At 39.0% G+C, this 19214-nt stretch overlaps 1 protein-coding gene and 1 non-coding gene across 2 annotated transcripts in view; one reads left to right on the top strand and one right to left on the bottom strand.

The window, feature by feature from the left end:
- The window catches only part of RAB1A (RAB1A, member RAS oncogene family), a 36463-nt gene that overhangs the window by 4556 nt on the left and 12693 nt on the right, over positions 1–19214 (bottom strand). The window contains exons 2-3 of the mRNA XM_006083274.3: positions 14768–14840; positions 8596–8691 (exon numbers count right to left, since the gene is read on the bottom strand). Of these exons, the coding sequence (XP_006083336.1) occupies positions 8596–8691; positions 14768–14840 (169 nt within the window). The remainder of the gene's footprint in view (positions 1–8595; positions 8692–14767; positions 14841–19214) is intronic.
- Positions 18607–18713, top strand: LOC111824172. Its single transcript, XR_002827266.1, has one exon. It is a non-coding gene; the product is annotated as a U6 spliceosomal RNA (small nuclear RNA).

The raw sequence follows: 19214 nt of genomic DNA, 5'->3' as shown, positions 1-19214 counted from the left end.
AAAAAAAAAAACTGCTTCAGGAGCACTCAGTGAAATCACTTTCTTTTCCAGCGGACAAAGAGCTGTTAAATTCAAATTGGGGGGAAATTTTAATACAGACAGGATATTAGATAATATTGAGGCCTTAGTGTCAGTTTTGCTAGATGTGATAAATGTTTACATAGGAAAATAGATATGCATACCAACCTATGCTTGGAGTAAAATATAATGTCTGTAATTTAACATACTCCAGGGCCGTGGTCGGCAAACCGCGGCTCGCGAGCCACATGTGGCTCTTTGGCCCCTTGAGAGTGGCTCTTCCACAAAATACCACGTGCGGGCGCGCACCTACAGTGTGATTGAAACTTCGTGGTCCATGCACAGAAGTCGGTATTTTGTGGAAGAGCCACACTGAAGGGGCCAAAGAGTCGCATGTGGCTCGCAAGCCGCAGTTTGCCGACCACTGCTCCAGGGGAAAAGTTAATGAATCAAATAAAGTTAACATCATTTATCTAAAACAAATGAAAACAAGTCACAACAGCTTCATTCTTTTTTTTTTTTGTTCAAAGTACTGGCCTGAGAGCCCAAAAGACTTTAGATCTGCTCAGTAAAATATTATGAAAATGCTTACACTACACCAGGCACTTAGATTCAAGGTTACAGAGATGAATGAAACAGCGCTACAGGATATCTCATTTAAGTGGGAAAGGCAAACGAGAAAACCAATTACTCTGTGAGGGGTAATAAGGATTATATACAGAAGAAAGTTCTTCCTTCCCTTATCCACCCACCAACCCCTTGCACAAAGATAGCACAAGGAAGAAATTGTTAATGCATAAATGTTAACAAAGAATTGTAACTGATTAAGCAAGGCATCCAAAGAGTAAACTTTCTGATGTCTCCTTGCCACTATGAAAACTCCTGACTACATCCTAATAGTACCTTCCTCTGTAATTGATCACCCTTTGTATATAATCCTCATTACCCCTCCTAATCACAGGTTTACTGACTTTCCCATGTTTGTCCCACTGAAATGGGATCTCTCCTCCTGTCTATGAAGCTATGTCAGTGGTCGGCAAACTCATTAGTCAACAGAGCCAAAGCCAAATATCAACAGTACTTCTTCAAAATAGACTTGCCCAGGCCAAAAACCGACTAATGCGTATGGACCACGAAGTTTCAATCGCACTGTAGGTGCGCGCCTGCACGTGGTATTTTGTGGAAGAGCCACACGAAGGGGCCAAAAAGCCGCATGTGGCTCGTGAGCCACAGTTTGCCGACCACGGGGCTATGTTAATAATTTCTCTCTGTAACCTAGAACCTCTTGGGATTGCCTGGCGTAACATAAGCATGTCTATAAATGAGTCATCAATGAACAATCACAGAAGGATGCCTTCATGCTGTGGGTCTGGATCCCATACCTGCCCTGCCCTACTGAATGTTTTGTAATCACTAATTCTGAGAAAGACCCAGAGGGCACACTTAAAAAGGAAAAGCTGAAAGGATAATTAAAATATAGATCAACATAATGATTTTGAAAGACCCAGAAAACTTGGAAGGATAATTCAAGCCTTGCAAGATGAAATGTAATGGGTTTAAAGTAAAATCTGCCCAGCCGAAATGGCTCAGTGATTGAGCGTCAGGAGGTCACAGTTTGATTCCAGTCAGGGAATATACCTGGTTTCAGGCTTGATCCCCAGCGTGGGGCATGCAGGAGGCAGCCAACCAATGATTCTCTCATCATTGATGTTTTTATCTCTCCCTTTCCCTTCCTCTCTGAAATCGATACAAATATATTTTAAAAAGCAAATAAAAGTAAAATCTAGCATTCAGATTTAAAAGCTATAGTCATGAAGTATAAGACTTTCTAAAAAGTTACAAACCCAAAGCGATAAAATCCAAACTAGTAGGTAATTTAACTGAGATAGCAAATGTTGTTAAATTCAGGTGCTTCCCCCCCCATCCTTGAATGGATTAGTGATGAGAAAAGGCCATGAGTCCCTGTCATCCAAGAGGGGAAAAAAATAAATAAATTCAGAGTCCAAATTAAGGGAGGATTTACCTCATATAGTCCACACTGGCTAAATTATGTATCGTACTTTATTTCAGGAGTCCATCTTAATAAAAGGCACTTATAAAATGCAAAAGTAACTCAAATTGTAAAAGATTCTGAAAACATGATTCCAGAAAGGAAACACTGACTTCAGATGTAGAGATTGTGATAAGATCAACACAAAAGGCAAGCTGGGCAGTACTGACACCCTCCCACAACCACCTCAAAATTACAACTAAACTACAGAACAACCACCATTCAAAACCACCTGAAATATAGAAGTCCTACAACTAAGGATATAAAGAAGCCACATCAACACTGATAGGAGGGATGGAGACACAGAAAGGGTTGGGCTGGTCCAACACACCTGAGGAGAAAGGGATACCAGCCCCACACCAGGCCCCCCAACCCAGGGTTCCAGTGCCAGGAAGAGAAATTGCCAAAACTTCTGGCTATAAAAACCGGAAGGGATTGTGGCTGAGTGAAACAGAGGACTGCTAGAATCCCAGGCAACTCCTTTTTTCTTTTTTTAATATATTTTTATTTATTTCAGAGAGGGAGATAGAAACATTGATGAGAGAAAATCATTAATCTGCTGGGTCCTGCACAACCTCTACTGGGGATTGAGCCCATAACTCAGGCATGTGTCCTGACCAGGAATCGAACCGTGACCTCCTGGTTCATAGATCAATGCTCAACCACTGAACCACACCAGCCGGGCCTAGGCAGTTCCTAATAAAGGGCCCAAGCATGGACTTACTCTGACTCACTTGCTCTGAGCTCCAGCGCTGGGGCAGAGCTTGAAAGGCTCCAGGGATATACAAGGAGGAACTGAATTGTCTGGCATCAGGTCGAGAGCTAGAGGGGCAGCTTTCTCCCAGACAGAAGTGCTGGCAGAGGCTATTTTTCCTTTGCTTAGCTCTCCCTGCACAGAGATGTCAGACAGGTGCCATATCTGAGTCTCCATCAACCTGGCTGTCACTGTCTTCTCGGTCCCCAGGCCCCATGATTCCCTGAGACTCTGCCCCACCCAACCTGCAGGCCCACTCAAGCTGTTTCCAGTGACTTTCCCATAGGAATGGCCTGTCTTGGCTCATGCTTCAGGCTTTCCTAAAACCTTTTAAACAAGCAGCATCTGGCCTCAACATGCTTCATACCTCTTGCTAAGTGGCCCCAGGCCCAATACCAGTGGCAGCAGCTGGGTCTCTCCTGAGCATTTCTAAGACCAGCACAAGCAGCAGTCATCTACAGGTCATTTTGTAGCTCATGTCAGGAGGCACTGGACAGAACATAAGTGGCGACTGACATTGGCCTGCACCTCCCAGGAGGCACCCATGAACAGCTGTAGATCACAATGAAGCACTACCCAACCACCTCCACAAGTGACGCACTCAAGAGGCAGACTCAGCAGCATCGGAAGTAAATCCTACTCCATAAGGTGGACTCCTGCACAGCTGACCCTCCACCATGTATTCACAGCCTGTCCTTGTAGCCAGTAAGCCCATGAGTAAATCCCTCCCACTGACATGCCAATAGCAATCAAGGCTCAACTACAAGAGGGTGTACATAGCCCACACAAGGGGTGCACTTGGAGTGCCACTGGACTCTACAGCACACCTACTACATTAAGCCACTCTATCAAGCCTGGGAGACCTAGCAGCTCTACCTAATACATAGAAACAAACATGGGGGGTGGGGAACTCTGCCAAAATGAGAAGAAACATGTTCCAAATGAAAGAACAAAACAAAAATGCAGAAAACCAATTAAACAAAATGGAGACAAGCAATCTATTAGACGCAGAATTCAAAACACTGGTTATAAGAATGCTCAGTGAACTTAGAGAAAAAATAGATGAACTTAGTGAGAACATAAAAAGACATGGAAACCATAAAAAAGAATATACTAATTGAAATGAATAATTTACAAGGAATCAATAGTAAAATAGATGTAGCCAAGAATCAAATCAGTGATTTGGAATAAAAGCAAAAAACAAACAAACAACAACAAAAAAACTCTCAAGAAAACACCCAATCCGAAGAATAAAAAGAAAAAAGATAGTGTAAGGAGCCTCTGAACAACTTCAAGCATACCAACATTTGCATCATGGGGGTGCCGGAAGGAGAAGAGAGAGAGCAAGAAATTGAAAACCTATTTGAAAACATGATGACAGAAAATTTCCCTAACCTGGTGAAGGAAATAGACATACAAATCCAGGAAGTACAGAAAGTCCCAAACAAGATGAACCCAAAGAGCCTCATACCAAGACACATAATTAAAATACAAAAGGTTAAAGACAAAGAGAATCTTAAAAGAAGGAAGAAAAGTCCAACTGGTGTGGCTCAGTGGTTGAGCACGACCTATGAACCAGGAGGTCACGTTTGATTCCCGTTCAGGGCACATGCCCAGGTTGTGGGCTTGATCACCAGTAGGGGATGCAGGAGGCAGTCAATTAATTATCTCACATCATTGATGTCTCTGTATCTCTCTCCCTCTTCCTTCCTCTGAATTCAATAAAAAAGCAGCAAGAAAAAAGCAGATAACTACAAGGGAGCTCCCATAAGAATATCTGCTGGTTTTTCAAAAGAAACTTTCCAAGCCAGAAGGGATTGGCAAGAAATATTCAAAGTGATGAAAAGGAAGGACCTACAACCAGTATTACTCTACCCAGTAAAGCTACCATTGAGAATCAAAGAATAAAGGGCATCCCAGACAAGAAAAAGCTAAAGTTCATCACCACCAAACCAGTATTGCATGAAATGTTAAAGGATCTTCTTTTAAAAAGAGAAGAAAAAAAAGATTAAAAATATGAACAATAAAATGGCAATAAATAGATATTTGTCAACATCTAAAAAACAAAATAAACAAGCAGAGCAGAAACAGACTCATAGACAAAACATTTTGATGTTTGCCAGATGGGAGGGGGGTTGGGGGATGGGTCAAAAAGGGGAAGGGATTATTAGGAAGTACAAATTGATAGTTAAGAATAGTCATGGGGATGTAAAGTACAGCAAAAAGGATATAATCAATAATATTCTAGTAACTATGGTATAAGATGGGTACAAGATTTATCCAGATAATCACTTAGTAAATTATGTGTAATCACTGGGTTGTACACCTGAAACTAATATAATACATTATATGTCAAATGTAATTAAAAAATAATTTTTTAAAAAAATAAAGATTACAAAATAAAAATAAAGGGCAATAAAATAAAATAAAATAAAATAAAATAAAGGCAGGTGCCAACAGAAAAGAAATTAATCTCATTCAGGAAGCTCCAAAAGGCAGAGGAATAAGAGCTAGAAGTGAACGGAAACTGGCTTCAGCTCAACATAAAGAGTTAACAATTAGAGGTTATTTACAAATGGAACTAGCTTATTTGAAAAACTGGCGAGCTTCCCAAAAATGTTCAAATAGGGAAAGGAAATTACTACCAAAGACAAAGAAAGACTCAAAGAATGACCTATTATGAACCATTCCAGCCACAAGAAAGTAGCACTATATGAATGTTTCACAAATATATACTCAAACCTTATGGAGACCAATAATCACACATATAACCATTTCACATCAATAGTTGAGAAGCTTGGGTGCAGCTTTCTGAAACATGCCTCTTACTTTAGGTGGTGCCAAGTATAAAGTTCTACATATAATTGGGGGGGATCAATATGGAAGGCTGGTTTAAAGTATTTCACACACTCTCAGAAAATTATATCCTTGCAAGTCCTAATTTGGAATACCAAGTGTGTTAACTTATAGCAAAACCAACAGTTCTTTTTTAATGTACCTTTTTTCCCCTCATCAGAGTCACATAAGGGAGGAACTAAAAAAAATTACCTCTCTGGAAAAATATCATATCTTCAGTAACATTTGTATACAATAGTCCCTCCTTTATCCACGGTTTCAGATACCAGCAGACAACCGTGGTTAAAAAAAACTTTAAATGGAAATTCCAGAAATAATTCCCAAGTTTTAAATTGCATGCTGTTCTGAACTGTGCCAGAAATCTTGCATCATTACACTCAGTCCTACCCCTGACCTGAATCATCCCCTTCATTCAGCATATCTAACTCACTTCATCATGTAGGCACTGTATCATCTTGAGAGACCACATTCACATATCTCTTACTATAGTACTAGAGGCCCAGTGCACGAATTCATGCACCTTGAAAGGAACTGTGGGGGGCCGAGAGGCTGCGGTAGGTACAGGGGTGGGTCTCGGCCCATCCTCCGGCCCATCCTCCGTGCCCCTGCCCAGCCCCTCCCACCGCGTCCCCCGGTCCCCTGTCTGCTGGCAGCCCCGCTTCTGCTGCCACCGGTCCCATGCGCTGATGGTGGCGCTGGCCCTGCTCGCACCCGCTGACAGTGGTGCAGAGCAATTGTGGCCAGTGCCAGCAGCGGGTGCAAACAGGGCCGGCACCATCAGCGGGTGTGAGGGGTGGCTGCTGCTCCTATCACCCCTCAGGAGAAGGGGGAGATGGAGAAGCCCTCAGGGGAGATCAGGGCTGGCAGCCGCCACTCGCACGCACTGATGGCGCTGAGTGATCGGGACCAGCGCCGGGCACCAGCAGTGGATGTGAGCAGTGGCTCTGGCGCCGGCTGTGGGTGCAAGCAGGGCCGGCGCCAGCAGCAGGTGTGAGTGCCTGGCAGGACCGCTGTACGTGGGAACAAAGAATTTTCAGTAACCACCAGAGGCTCACCCTGATGACAGCGATCGGTGCTCCGCCTTGGTCTGGCACCTCCACTAACCTGCTCCACCACCACGCCGTGGCCAACACCCGCCACGTTCCGCATGAGCCCCTGGTGGTCAGCGCACATCATAGCGACCGGTTGTTCCGCTGCTCAGTCTATTTGCCTATTAGCCTTTTATTATATAGGATATTAATGGCCCGATGCACGAAATTCGTGCCAGAGTAGGCCTTCCTTTCCCCGGCTGCCGGCACTGGCTTCCCTCTGGCACCTGGGACCCGGGCTTCCCTCTGGCCGCCAGCACACCTGGGACCCAAGCTTCCCGCGCAGCCCCGACTTTGTCCGGAAGGTCATCGGAATGACATCTGGAAGGATGTCCAGAAGGACGTCCAGTCTAATTAGCATATTATGCTTTTATTATTATAGATTTATTATTATAGTTAATATCATACCGTGCCTTATTTATAAACTTTATCATAGGTGTGTATATAGCATAGGGAAAAAACAGTATATATAGGGTTCTATACTATCTGTGGTTTCAGACATCCCCTGGGGGTCTTAGAATAAGGGGGGACTACTGTACTGCCCAAAAGTTTACAAAGGGCTTTCACATACATTATTGTATACACATACACAAAGCTACCAGATTTGGTTCTCACAATTACCTTATTTGTTCATAAATCAAGTATTTTCACATTCATTTTGGATATAAGAAACAGTCTCGGGAAAAAGGCTAAAGTTAAACCCATAACTCTATAACTAGTAAATACCAGAATGAAGATATCAAATCCAAGTTTTCTGACTCCAAATCCAGAATTCCCAGTTCAGTGTATTACCAATTCCATAAAAAAGAACAGTCACTAGTTTTCTATGTTATTTAATACTAATAGCCAGCTCTAAAAGATATCCAGAGATTATTTTTAAAGACCACAGATATGTCCACATTGATCGTCCCAGACCCATATTGAAGTGATAATAATTGAACTACTACAATTGCCTACTTTTAATTTGGGGTTGGGGTTGTAAGGATAGATAAGGGGACTAGGATGGAACAAGGACACAAAATATTGAAGGCAGAACTATGGGCCACTTGGTTCTGCTACGAACTCTAGGCAAATAATTAAATCAGCATCAATTTCTGAGTTATGCAACAAATTAGAAAAGCTAAGTTCCTTTCGGATAAAATTCTGTTTCTAAGAGTTGGTAAATACTACGTAATAAATACAACAGAAATAAAAAAAATACAGGTGACCCTTGAATAACACAGAAGTTAGAGATGCCAACCATCAGTGCAAAAATTCGCCAATAACTTAAGTCTGTCCTCCACACGTGTGGATTCCCAACCACCAGATGACCCTTGAACAATCTGGATTTGAACTGCCTCGGTCAAATGAACTGCATGAGTCAACTGGGGAAAAATCGGTGTATAAGTGGGTCTGCACAGTTAACACTCACATTGTTCAAGGGTCAACTGTACTCAATTAAGCCACATATGAAGAACCTCTCCCTAGGTTTCTTTTCATGTTCCATAGTACTCAACACAGTAAAAGACATAGAGAAAATGCTCAACATACTTTTGCTATAAGACAAGGTAAAGTTCAACTTAGACCCCACTGACAAAAGCACAAGAAAAAGAACAAGTTTGACTTAAAACATGTATTTCTCTGCTTTATGAATAGGAAATTCAATGAGGAAGATAATCTTAGACAAGTCATTTTTAATCTGAACAATTCTTATTCTACCACTCTATCATGGATGCATGATGCTTAAAATACTTCAAATTTAATTTTGTTAAATATTAAAAAATAAATAATACATTCTAAATTTATCAAAATAATTTTTTAAAAAAACTTCTAGTTCAAAAATTACTTACTATTTGAAGCTTGATTGTTTTCCCATCTAACTCTATAGTTCTTATTTTGAAATCCACACCAATAGTGCTGATGTAACTTTCTGTATACGTATCATCCTGAAGAGAAAAATAGTTCATGATTAAAATTAATGTTCAATACTAGAGTATATAAGAAAACAGTGCTAACTTTTATATACAAAGTTGATAAGGTTAAAAGGTATAACATGTTGAGAACAACCACTCCATCCTGCTCCAGTATTTACTTCATGTTTTGATTAAAAGCACTATTTAAGTTTTTTCTTAAGATTTTGTTCAATAACTATTCTTTAATTTTTCACACATTTCTTGGCAAATTGTTTACATAAGTTACATAGGAAAAGGTTTTATATTTTCAATGATGAATAATTTTCCTAATTGCTAATCAGTGAAACTCTAGCTCCTCCCTACCCACAAATCCCATTTATTCACCACAAATTAATGACCATGTCACTCTCCTCTTCTGGATTTTTTAGAAATCAATTTTATTTCCTAGTTATGACTTTTTCAAATTCTCATAATATAAAATTTATCCTTTTAAACTGTACAGTTCAGCCCTAACCGGTTTGGCTCAGTGGATAGAGCGTCAGCCTGCGGACTCAAGGGTCCCAGGTTCGAGTCCGGTCAAGGGCATGTACCTTGGTTGCGGGCACATCCCCAGTAGGGAGCATGCAGGAGGCAGCTGATCGATGTTTCTCTCTCATCGATGTTTCTAACTCTCTATCCCTCTCCCTTCCTCTCTGTAAAAAAATCAATAAAATATATTTTAAAAAAAATAAAATAAAGTGTACAGTTCAATGGTTTTGTTTAGTATATTCACAGGGTTATGCAACCTACACCATTATTTAACTCCAGAACAATTTCATCATCCTGTGATGAAACTCTGTACCTAGTAGCAGTCACTCTCCATTTCCTTCTCTTCCCCTAGACCCTGGAAACCACTAATCTATTTTATGTTTTTATGGATTTGCCTATTCTGAACATTTCATAAGAATGGAATCATACAGTATGTGGCCTTTCATGTTGGCTTAACTTAGCATAAAGTTTTCCAGGTTCATCCATGTTATAGCATGTATTAGTTCTTCTTCATTCCTTTTTTTAAAAAATATATTTATATTGATTTCAGGGAGGAAGGGAGAGGGAGAGATAGATAGAAACATCAATGATGAGAGAGAATCATTGATTGGCTGCCTCCTGCACGTCCCCTACTGGGGACCGAGCCCGCAACCCGGGCATATGCCCTGATCGGGAATCGAACTGGTGACCTCTTGGTTCCTGGGTCTACCCTCAATCACTGAGCCACACCTGGCTGGGCATACTTCATTCCTTTTTTATGGCTGAATAATATACACTGAGTGGCCAGATTATTATGACCGGCCAGATTATTATGACCACCCCATCAGTACAATGAAGTGAATTAGTTATGCAAATAATAATAATAATAATAAAGCATTGAGAGTATTTTCTTAGGAAGCTTTCAATATTCAATATTTTTGGAAGTGTCAATGAAGTACTGATGGGGTGGTCATAATAATCTGGCCACTCAGTGTCTATTGTATGGATATGCCACATTTTGTTTATCCACTGATCAGCTGATGGACAGACATCTGGTTGTTTCTACTTTCGGCTATTATAATGCTATGAACATTTGTGTATAAGCTTTTACGTGAACAATGTTTAACCCAATGTTAACCTTTAAAAATTATACCTGTTTTTCTCAAGTTATCTGTTTTGACATTTTACTCAGAATGGAAACAAAACTCTTAATGCTTGTGAAAAGATACATGGAGAGATCAAGCTATCAACACCTAAACCCACTGAACAATCTTAGCAAGCATAAAGTACCACATAAGTATTCTGACAAAAAAGATGGTCCTAAATCTAATCAAACCTAAAACTATTAAAAGTAACATTATCAAACAGAACTTCCTTTGATGATGGAATGTTTCTATAAGCTGAGCTAGCTAATACAGTAGCCACTAGCCCCAAGTGGCAACTGAGTAAAAGGAACTGAGTTTTTAATTTTATTCAATTGTAATTGGTTTCCATTTAAATAGCTGCATGGGGCTAGTAGATACCATAAGGATAACACAGCTCTGGGGGTTTACTTCCAATTACAGAAACATGAGAAATTTCAACAAGTTTGAAGACACCACAAGGAAGCAAAGTGACAAATCTAAAATACTGAACGATCTATAGGAAAACTTCCCTGGTTTCTGAAAAAAGTAAATGACAAGAAAAACACATAAAAAAGAGGAGGTTGGGCCCTAACTGGTTTGGCTCAGTGGATAGAGCGTTGGTCTGCGGACTGAAAGGTCCCGGGTTCAATTCCGGTCAGGGGCACATGCCCGGGTTGTGGTCTCGATCCCCAGTTGGGGGCGTGCAGGAGGCGGCCGATTGGTGGTTCTCTCTCATCACTAATGTTTCTATCTTTCTCCCCACTCTCAATTCCTCTCTGAAATCAATTAAAAAATAAATAAAATAAAAAATAAAATGAAAAAAAGAGAAGGTTGGGAAAACTAGGTTAAGAGACTAAGCAGCAAAATAACTAAATGGGACCATGTATGGATGGAACCATGTGTGGACCAAGTATGAATACTAATTCAAATCAACCATAATACCAATACTTATGAGACAATCGGGGAAATTTATTTTCTAAGTTAACAATGGCAATGTTATTTGATATGAAAATGTCCAGTTTTTGGAAATTCATACGGAAGTACGTAGAGCAGTGGTTCTCAACCTTCTGGCCCTTTAGATACAGTTCCTCATGTTGTGACCCAACCATAAAATTATTTTCGTTGCTACTTCATAACTGTAATGTTGCTACTGTTATGAATTGTAATGTAAATATTTGATATGCAGGATGGTCTTAGGCGACCCCTGTGAAAGGGTCGTTCGACCGCCAAAGGGGTCGCAACCCACAGGTTGAGAACCGCTGACATAGAGGGAGACAACACTTGAGATCTGCATTACAACACTCCAACAAAAAAGGGAAAATGAGAGTGTGAGCAACTCTTGATAATGCAGAATCTGATCATACATAGGATTAAAAAAAAAAAAAAACTCTAGAGAAAACTGTAGCCCTGGCTACTGTCCTCAATTGGTTAAGCATCATCCTATACACCAAAAGGTTGCAGGCTGAATCCTGGGTATGGAGCTTGCAAGGAGGCAGCTGATGGATGATGTGCTCTCACATCAATGTCTCTCTCTCTCTCTCTCTCTCTTAAAAAAAAAATCAATAAGAATATCTTTTTAAATTATAAAATGTGATCAGAGGGAGGGAGTTCCAAGGGACTTATTCTCCTCATAGATTCACACTTGTGCACATGCAGAACTATTGGGTGAAAGAATACATTTAAAAGCATTGACTGCAATTTGACAAAATGCTCCTCATCACTAGATATTCATTTTGAAATTATTTATTTTTAATTGCATATCTAATAAGTAACAGGCACTGTAGAAAGTGGATAGAGAACAAAATGAATACAATAAACTTTCACTTAGCACTTCTACATGTCAGGTGTTTTGTTAGAAATACTTATAAATGCTTTGCTAGAATTCATATAAACCCCTAAATGACTCTTATTTGCATGGCTGAGACACTGCACATGCTCTTCCTTCTGTTCAAATTCTCAGTTTTCCCTTTCTGCATACCCCAGCCCCTGGATCACATGGCAATTTTTACTCACTCTTCAATTTTGAGCCCGGGCAATACTAACTGTCCAAACATTCAATTCCTCAGCCAATAGTTAAGAGATCCTTTCCTCTGTGCTCCCATAGCTTACTATACATTTCTTTACAATATCTTTTGTGCCTGGTATCTATTTTGGGGATCCCGAAATCAGTATTTTTAGAAATGCTCCTGGGTGATTTTACTGTGTAGGTAGTACTGAAAACCTGTAACTTAGATCAATAGGCATTTCAAAGAGGATTTTCTTTGAAACACGAAATTCTCAGACTATATAGCCACTTTCATCAAAAGATACCATTTCTGCCCAGCTGGCACAGCTCAGTGGTTGAGGATTGACCTATGAACCAGGAGGTCCTAGTGTGATTCCTGGTCAGGGCAATGCCTGAGTTTCGGGCTCGATCCCCAATGGGAGGTGTACAAGAGGCAGCAGATCAATGATTTTCTCTCTCTAAAATCAATAAAAATAAATACATATTAAAAAAAGAGATATACCAGTTCCTCCCATCCACCAAGAATTGCTGATTTAATACTAGGAACATTTATCAATTTTAGTATTTGCCAATTTAATAAAAATTAAGTAAAATCTAATTTTAAGCTTTTAATTACAAATAAAATTGAACATTTGTTCATATTTAATTTGTATCTCTTCTTTTGTGAACTGCCTACTCATGTATTTGCCCATATTTCTATTAGGACAAGCATATTTTCTTATTAATGTGTAAGTGTGCTTTATATACTGACAATATCATCCCTTCCTCATATTTCTCTTTCTAGTACCATTTGTTTTCTAACATTTTTATATGTTTGACATTAATTTTAATACAATCAAATTTAACAATCTTTTCTAATTTTTTTATCAGAATACTCTTTCACACATATTAAAGAATCACCTATGTGTTATTCTAGTACTTCCATTTCATTTTTTATAATGTAATTATTTTTAATGACATTAATATCAACATTTATCTTATCAAAAAAAGTCATATTTTTTGAGATGCTGCCAAGCTCTTAGTGGTGAATTATAAATTTTCTAAAATTCCAATTTTCTTTTAAAGTTTGAATTTTATTAAAGGCAGCAAATGCTGCCAAATATTTTCCTTTAAATGACAATCTCAGTTCATTTGAGAAAATGTCTGCCAATACCCAATTCTACATAACTATAGTTTGTCTATCAGTTGTTCTTTCAAGTTAAAAAAAAAATTTACTTTTCTTTTCCTTGAGACAACTAAACGAAGTGTTTTATGCGTATTCCTCATTTCTTCACAACATATTTAAAAAAGAATACTCAAGGAACAAGACTTTTAGAATAATCATTTTTACTGTTTTATCAAAGACACTCTTAAGTGAAAATGGTTTTTTCCCCCTGTAGTGAATAGAGGTAAATACAATAAGCATGAATACAGTCTGGAGCTTAGCTTTGCCTTGATATGCTGTGTTAATGCACCAGCAGTTTTACCCTACCATTGCTTTTGCATCGTCAGGGCAAATGTCAACACAGTGAAAAAGGCAAATTTTTTTTTTTTTTTTAGTACTAAGTAATTATTTACTTAGTAAATACAGTAGGTCCTCGGGTTACATCAGAGATCCATTCCTACGGTGCGAAGTAACGCGATTTTCGCCATAAGTCAGAACCCACCTACATAAGCATCTACATCACTCACATGGAGCACATGCACAGCAGTAATGAAGTGAAACAGTAAATTTAAAAGAAAGATAACAATTACTGACCTTTACTTGTGGTAAATAAATAATAAAAAACATAAAGCACATATGTACATACGTCGAAATGACGGAACTTTTTTTTTTATAAATAAGTGGGAGATGGCGACGTAACCCGAGGACTGTCTGTACTAACAGCTTAGTATTATTAAGACAATAGTTTTGATCTCATGGACAACCCACTGACAGGGTCTTGATAATCCCCAAGGGCCTTTAGTCCACACTCTGAGAACCAAAGATATAATGAGACAGAAAATATGCTAAATTCGAAGGCAGTTGATAAATACTATAAAGGAGGCTGTGAATTCATTAGGTTGAAAGTCACTTATCTGTTGATAAATCTCAGCATATAGAGCACCATTGTCAAAATGTGCCAGGCCCTGCTTTTTCTTTTTCTTTTGCTAAACTTTTACTTGAAAAGTTGTTTTCCATCAAGTTGCTTTCAACACAGGCCAACTATTTTCCCCTTACCTTACGACCCAAGTTGGAATGAAACATTGTTTGACCTCTACCAAGACTATCAACTCTGATTTTATAAACCACACTTTGCTGAATTTCTTTTAAGAACAACAGCATTTCTTTTATTTAAGACTCAAAGGTATCACTAGGGGTGTATACTCAGAGACTTTAATATATAAATTCTGGAAGATTTAGTATACTGTGAATAAAACAGCTTAATCTTTTGTCTACCTAGAAAATGTACACAACATTAATTTCTTTAAAGGCATTTCAATTTCAACTTACTGCAAACCTAAGAAGGAGGCAGGACTTTCCAACTCCAGAGTCTCCAATCAGAAGCAACTTGAATAAGTAATCACTGCAAAAAGGAAAAAAAAAATCACATTAATAAAAAGCATATTGTATTGTAAATTCTGCAACAAAAATATACCAAGAATAATTAACAGCTCACTGAAGAAGACTACAGCTCTTGAAAAGCCTATGAATAGCTTAAGAGAAGCCAAAATTGCAACCAACAGCAGAAGCTCTTTTGATGAATCACTACACAGGATGGAATTATCTAAAAGTAAAATAAGCAATGCCACCAATGATCTGAGATCAGTGAACTACTTCCAAGGAAAGAATGAAATAAAACATAAGTGATATGCATTCTTGGAGAGCCCAAAGAACTATGCTAGATAAATCCCACTCCCTTTACAGTATTAGGATACAGAGATAACTTTCCATTGCTCTTGCCAATAAAACAAATCTCTCCTCCTAATTCCAAGATCAAATCATTTTTTAATAGCAATTTTCCAAGGGGCTTTTATGATCCTTCCCTAGCATCTACCTGGAAGTTCTCCCTTAAAAAAAAAAAAAAAAAAAAGGATCATTTAACTTCTGGTAACCCTATATGATAAATGTTTTAAACTAAAGATGTGGTAAAATCCAAGGCTGTTTGCCTGGCTGGCGTGGCTCAGTGGTTGAGCGTAAACCTATGAATCAGGAGGTTACGGTTCGATTCCTGGTCAGGGCAGATGCCTGGGTTTTGGGCTTGATCCCCAGTGGGGGGCATGCAGGAGGCAGGCAATCAATGATTCTCTCTCATCATTGATGTTTCTATCTCTCCTTCTCCCTTCCTCTCCGAAATCAATAAAAATAAATTAAAAATAAAAGGCTGTTTTATGAAAACACACAACTTGAGGAACATTCTAAGCTTGTATTAAAGCATTCTTCAGAAAACATTGAAAGCTAGGCTCTATTTATGTACACTGACCATTGCCAGGCCTGACTCAAAGACCATCCCCAGAGATTCCTTTATGGACCTGAAGACAACAGACTATCTGCCCATGGTTTCCAAAGGAACCCCTCACAGATCCTTCCTAATTCTGACCAGTTCTATTAAGCAATTTCAAAAGGTTAAAAACGATCCAGAATTTACAGTTTATTATTTTAGAAGACATGAGTTTCAATTTTGTTCTTTGTGATTTTGTTTTTAAAAAATGCTACCTATGTAAGGTGAAACCCAAATATCATTCACAATTTAAATTAGGATTACAATGATCACATTTACATGTAAGCAAGATGTAAAACTTTTAACAGTGATTATTTTTTTGAATATTCATTATTACCCAGGCTTACCGTGATATGTGTTACTTAAAACATATCTTTTTGGTTATACCAAGTTACCAAAGTACACTTATTGTCCCTAATTATATCTCAAGGAAAGGGGGGGGGGGGATCCAAAGTGCTCTAATCAGCAGCAAAATAAAGTTCACAGAAAGAAATAAGCTTTAAATAAGTAATTAAGAAGGGAATTGAAGCACAGGATGAACTAAATAACTAATAGCCTTTTCAGTTTGACATCCTAATGAAAAAAGGGGGGAAGCTAATGATTGTAAAATTTTACCCTTAATAAATGATTAATACATAATACCATACAACTTTTATTGGGCAATACAGTTTCTGACTGACTTTGGCACTATTGATAGCTCCCTTCTTAATTAGATTAAATTCTTAAGGATGCTGAACATCAGCAATGAGTAAGTACATGTTTTACATTTTAGGCGCAGCTGGCGTGGCTCAATGGTTGAGGGTCGACTTATGAACCAGAAGGTCACGGTTCGATTCCCTGCCAGGCATATGCCCAGGTTGGGGGCTTGATCCCCAGTGTGGGGCGTGCAGGAGGCTGCCAATCAATGATTCTCTCTTATCACTGATGTTTCTATCTCTCCCTCTCCCTTACTCTCTCTGAAATCAATAAAAAATATATTTTAAAAAAAGAATTTACATTTCAGTTAGCAAGAATAATCGCACCATTGATACCACTATAATTACTTAGTTTTTAACAGAAATTTCAACATAACAGATGCTCTGAATTTATCAATCTCCCTCAGCACAGTGCCAGGCATCCAGCAGACATTCAATTAACATCCCTTGAATCAGCTGTACTGGAGCCTGTTACAATAAAGGACAGCCTTGAGCCACAGATGTTGCCCAAGGTAGCATCATTACCTTAAAGAGCAATTTCTCTATTTCAGAGTAATCATAAGGCTGGAAAAAACATGAATGTTCCCTAATTATTACAAATTACATTATGGTTTCAAGAAAATAATAGTTGGAAGCATTTCAGATCTTGCAACCCAGCATATGTTGTCAGTTTGGCTCAAATAAACTCATAAAAATTCCCTACAGGTTTGGGAAGAAATATGGTAAAGTCACCATATTTCAATTACCACATTCTTTTAAAGTGTTAGAGTGTTATTTCAAACATTAATTTATGAGTTTTTATGAGTTTATGATAATATAAGGTTCACAGCCATTATACATAATATGAAGAATTGAGCCCTCTTCTTTACAATGAGATACTCAATATTAAACAAGATTCTAGTTAACACAGGTTTGAACTGCACAGGTCCATTTTCACACAAGTTTTTAAAATCCATTGTCCATGAGTCAACAGCTAGGAATTTGCATAAGTGGAGGATCCACTTAAGTTATATGCAGATTTTATACTGTGCCATTGGGTCAAGGGTCAACTGTATTTTGTTCTCTCCCAAACCATTACTACTAACATGACAAGAGACATGGAGAAAGGCAAACAAAGTCAAACTCACAAACTTCTTTCCTTTATTGAAAATACACACTAAGAGAATGTTACTTACATTGGGACAAAAAAAATAATCACTGTTAAAAGATTCAAGAATACTATAGCAAATGGTCAGACTATTTTTTCTTTATTTCCCAAGAATCTGAAATCAGGCCTGGCCAGCGTGGCTCAGTGGTAGACGGTCGACCTATGAACCAGGAGGTTACGGTTCGATTCCCTGCCAGGGCACATGGCTGGGTTTTTAGTCTAAAATATAATTTTGCTAGATCAGAAATCTGTAGTTACAACTGTAATCACCATTCTCATATATTAGATTATCCTAGTAAATCCTATCCACTGCTCCCAAATCTGAACTTCCTTTGGTCATTTTCATGTCTAATCTATATAATAAAAGCCTAAGCAACCATTAAGGTGGAACAACCAGAAAGACCCGTCACTATGATACAAACTGATCACCAGGGGGGAGACGCTCAATGCAGGAGCTGCCATCTGGTGGTCAGTGCGCTCCCACAGGGGGAGTGCCTCTCAGCCAGAAGCCGGGCTCATGGCTGGCGAACACAGTGGTAGTGGCGGGAGCCTCTCCCACCTCCTCAGTAGTGCTAAGGAGCAGCAAGCCAAGCAGTAAGGAGCAAGCAGGCAGGTGGTAAGGAGCAAGAGCTCCCAGACTGCAAGAGGAATGTCCGCCTGCTGGGAGTGGGCCTAAGCTAGCAGGCGGACATCCCCCAAGGGGTCCCAGACTGCGAGAGGATGCAGGCCGGGCTGAGGGATGCCCCCACCCCAGCCGCCCAGTGCACGAATTTCATGCACCGGGCCTCTAGTTTGCTATAACCCTTCATATTCTATCCCCCTAAGTAGTCTGGAATCTATTCCTCCACTCTTGTTTGACATAACTATCTGTGAAGGTAAACTGACTCATCTGTGTATCCAAAATCTGGCACTGTGTCTTTTACAAAGCATGTGCTAAGAGATCAGAGGACATTCTAATTTTGCATTTTAATCAGCCTTTTTCATTGTGAAATACAAATAACGAATATTTGTGCTCGCTTCGGCAGCACATATACTAAAATTGGAACGATACAGAGAAGATTAGCATGGTCCCTGCCCAAGGATGACACGCAAATTCGTGAAGCGTTCCATATTTAAAAACAAACAAAAAACAAACAAATAACGAATATTTATGGCCATCTCTGGTTACATTTGGGGCAAAATACTAGAGGGAAAAAATGTATGGGAACATGGCATGTTAAAAGAATACAGGAGCCAACCTGAAATTTCTCTCAATGGCCAAAGCAGAACAATATGAGCCACAAAGTAAACAACCACATGCTATAACCCAAGCAATAAAATAGATATTCATGAGTCTATATGGGTATAAATAATTAAATAAATGAGAGAGAAGACACAAATCTTCCTTACAGGAGGATTCCAAATAATACATGTAGAAGAAACGAGAGAAACAGAAAATCACCAGATCATCACAATAATAACTATGACAGGCAAGATCCACCAATGAATGCTAAAATTAATGGATGCAACTTCTTTTTTTTTATAGATGTGTGTGTATGTGTGTGTGTATTTATTACTGATTTCAGAGAAGGGAGAGGGAGAGACAGAAACATCAATGATGGGGCAGGCTAAAAGAGG

The sequence above is a fragment of the Myotis lucifugus genome, unplaced genomic scaffold (assembly GCF_000147115.1).
Source record: "Myotis lucifugus unplaced genomic scaffold, Myoluc2.0 scaffold_6, whole genome shotgun sequence".
Taxonomy (NCBI): domain Eukaryota; kingdom Metazoa; phylum Chordata; class Mammalia; order Chiroptera; family Vespertilionidae; genus Myotis; species Myotis lucifugus.
The sequence above is the reverse complement of the archived record's forward strand: the minus strand, read 5'-3'. Positions and strand labels throughout refer to the sequence as shown.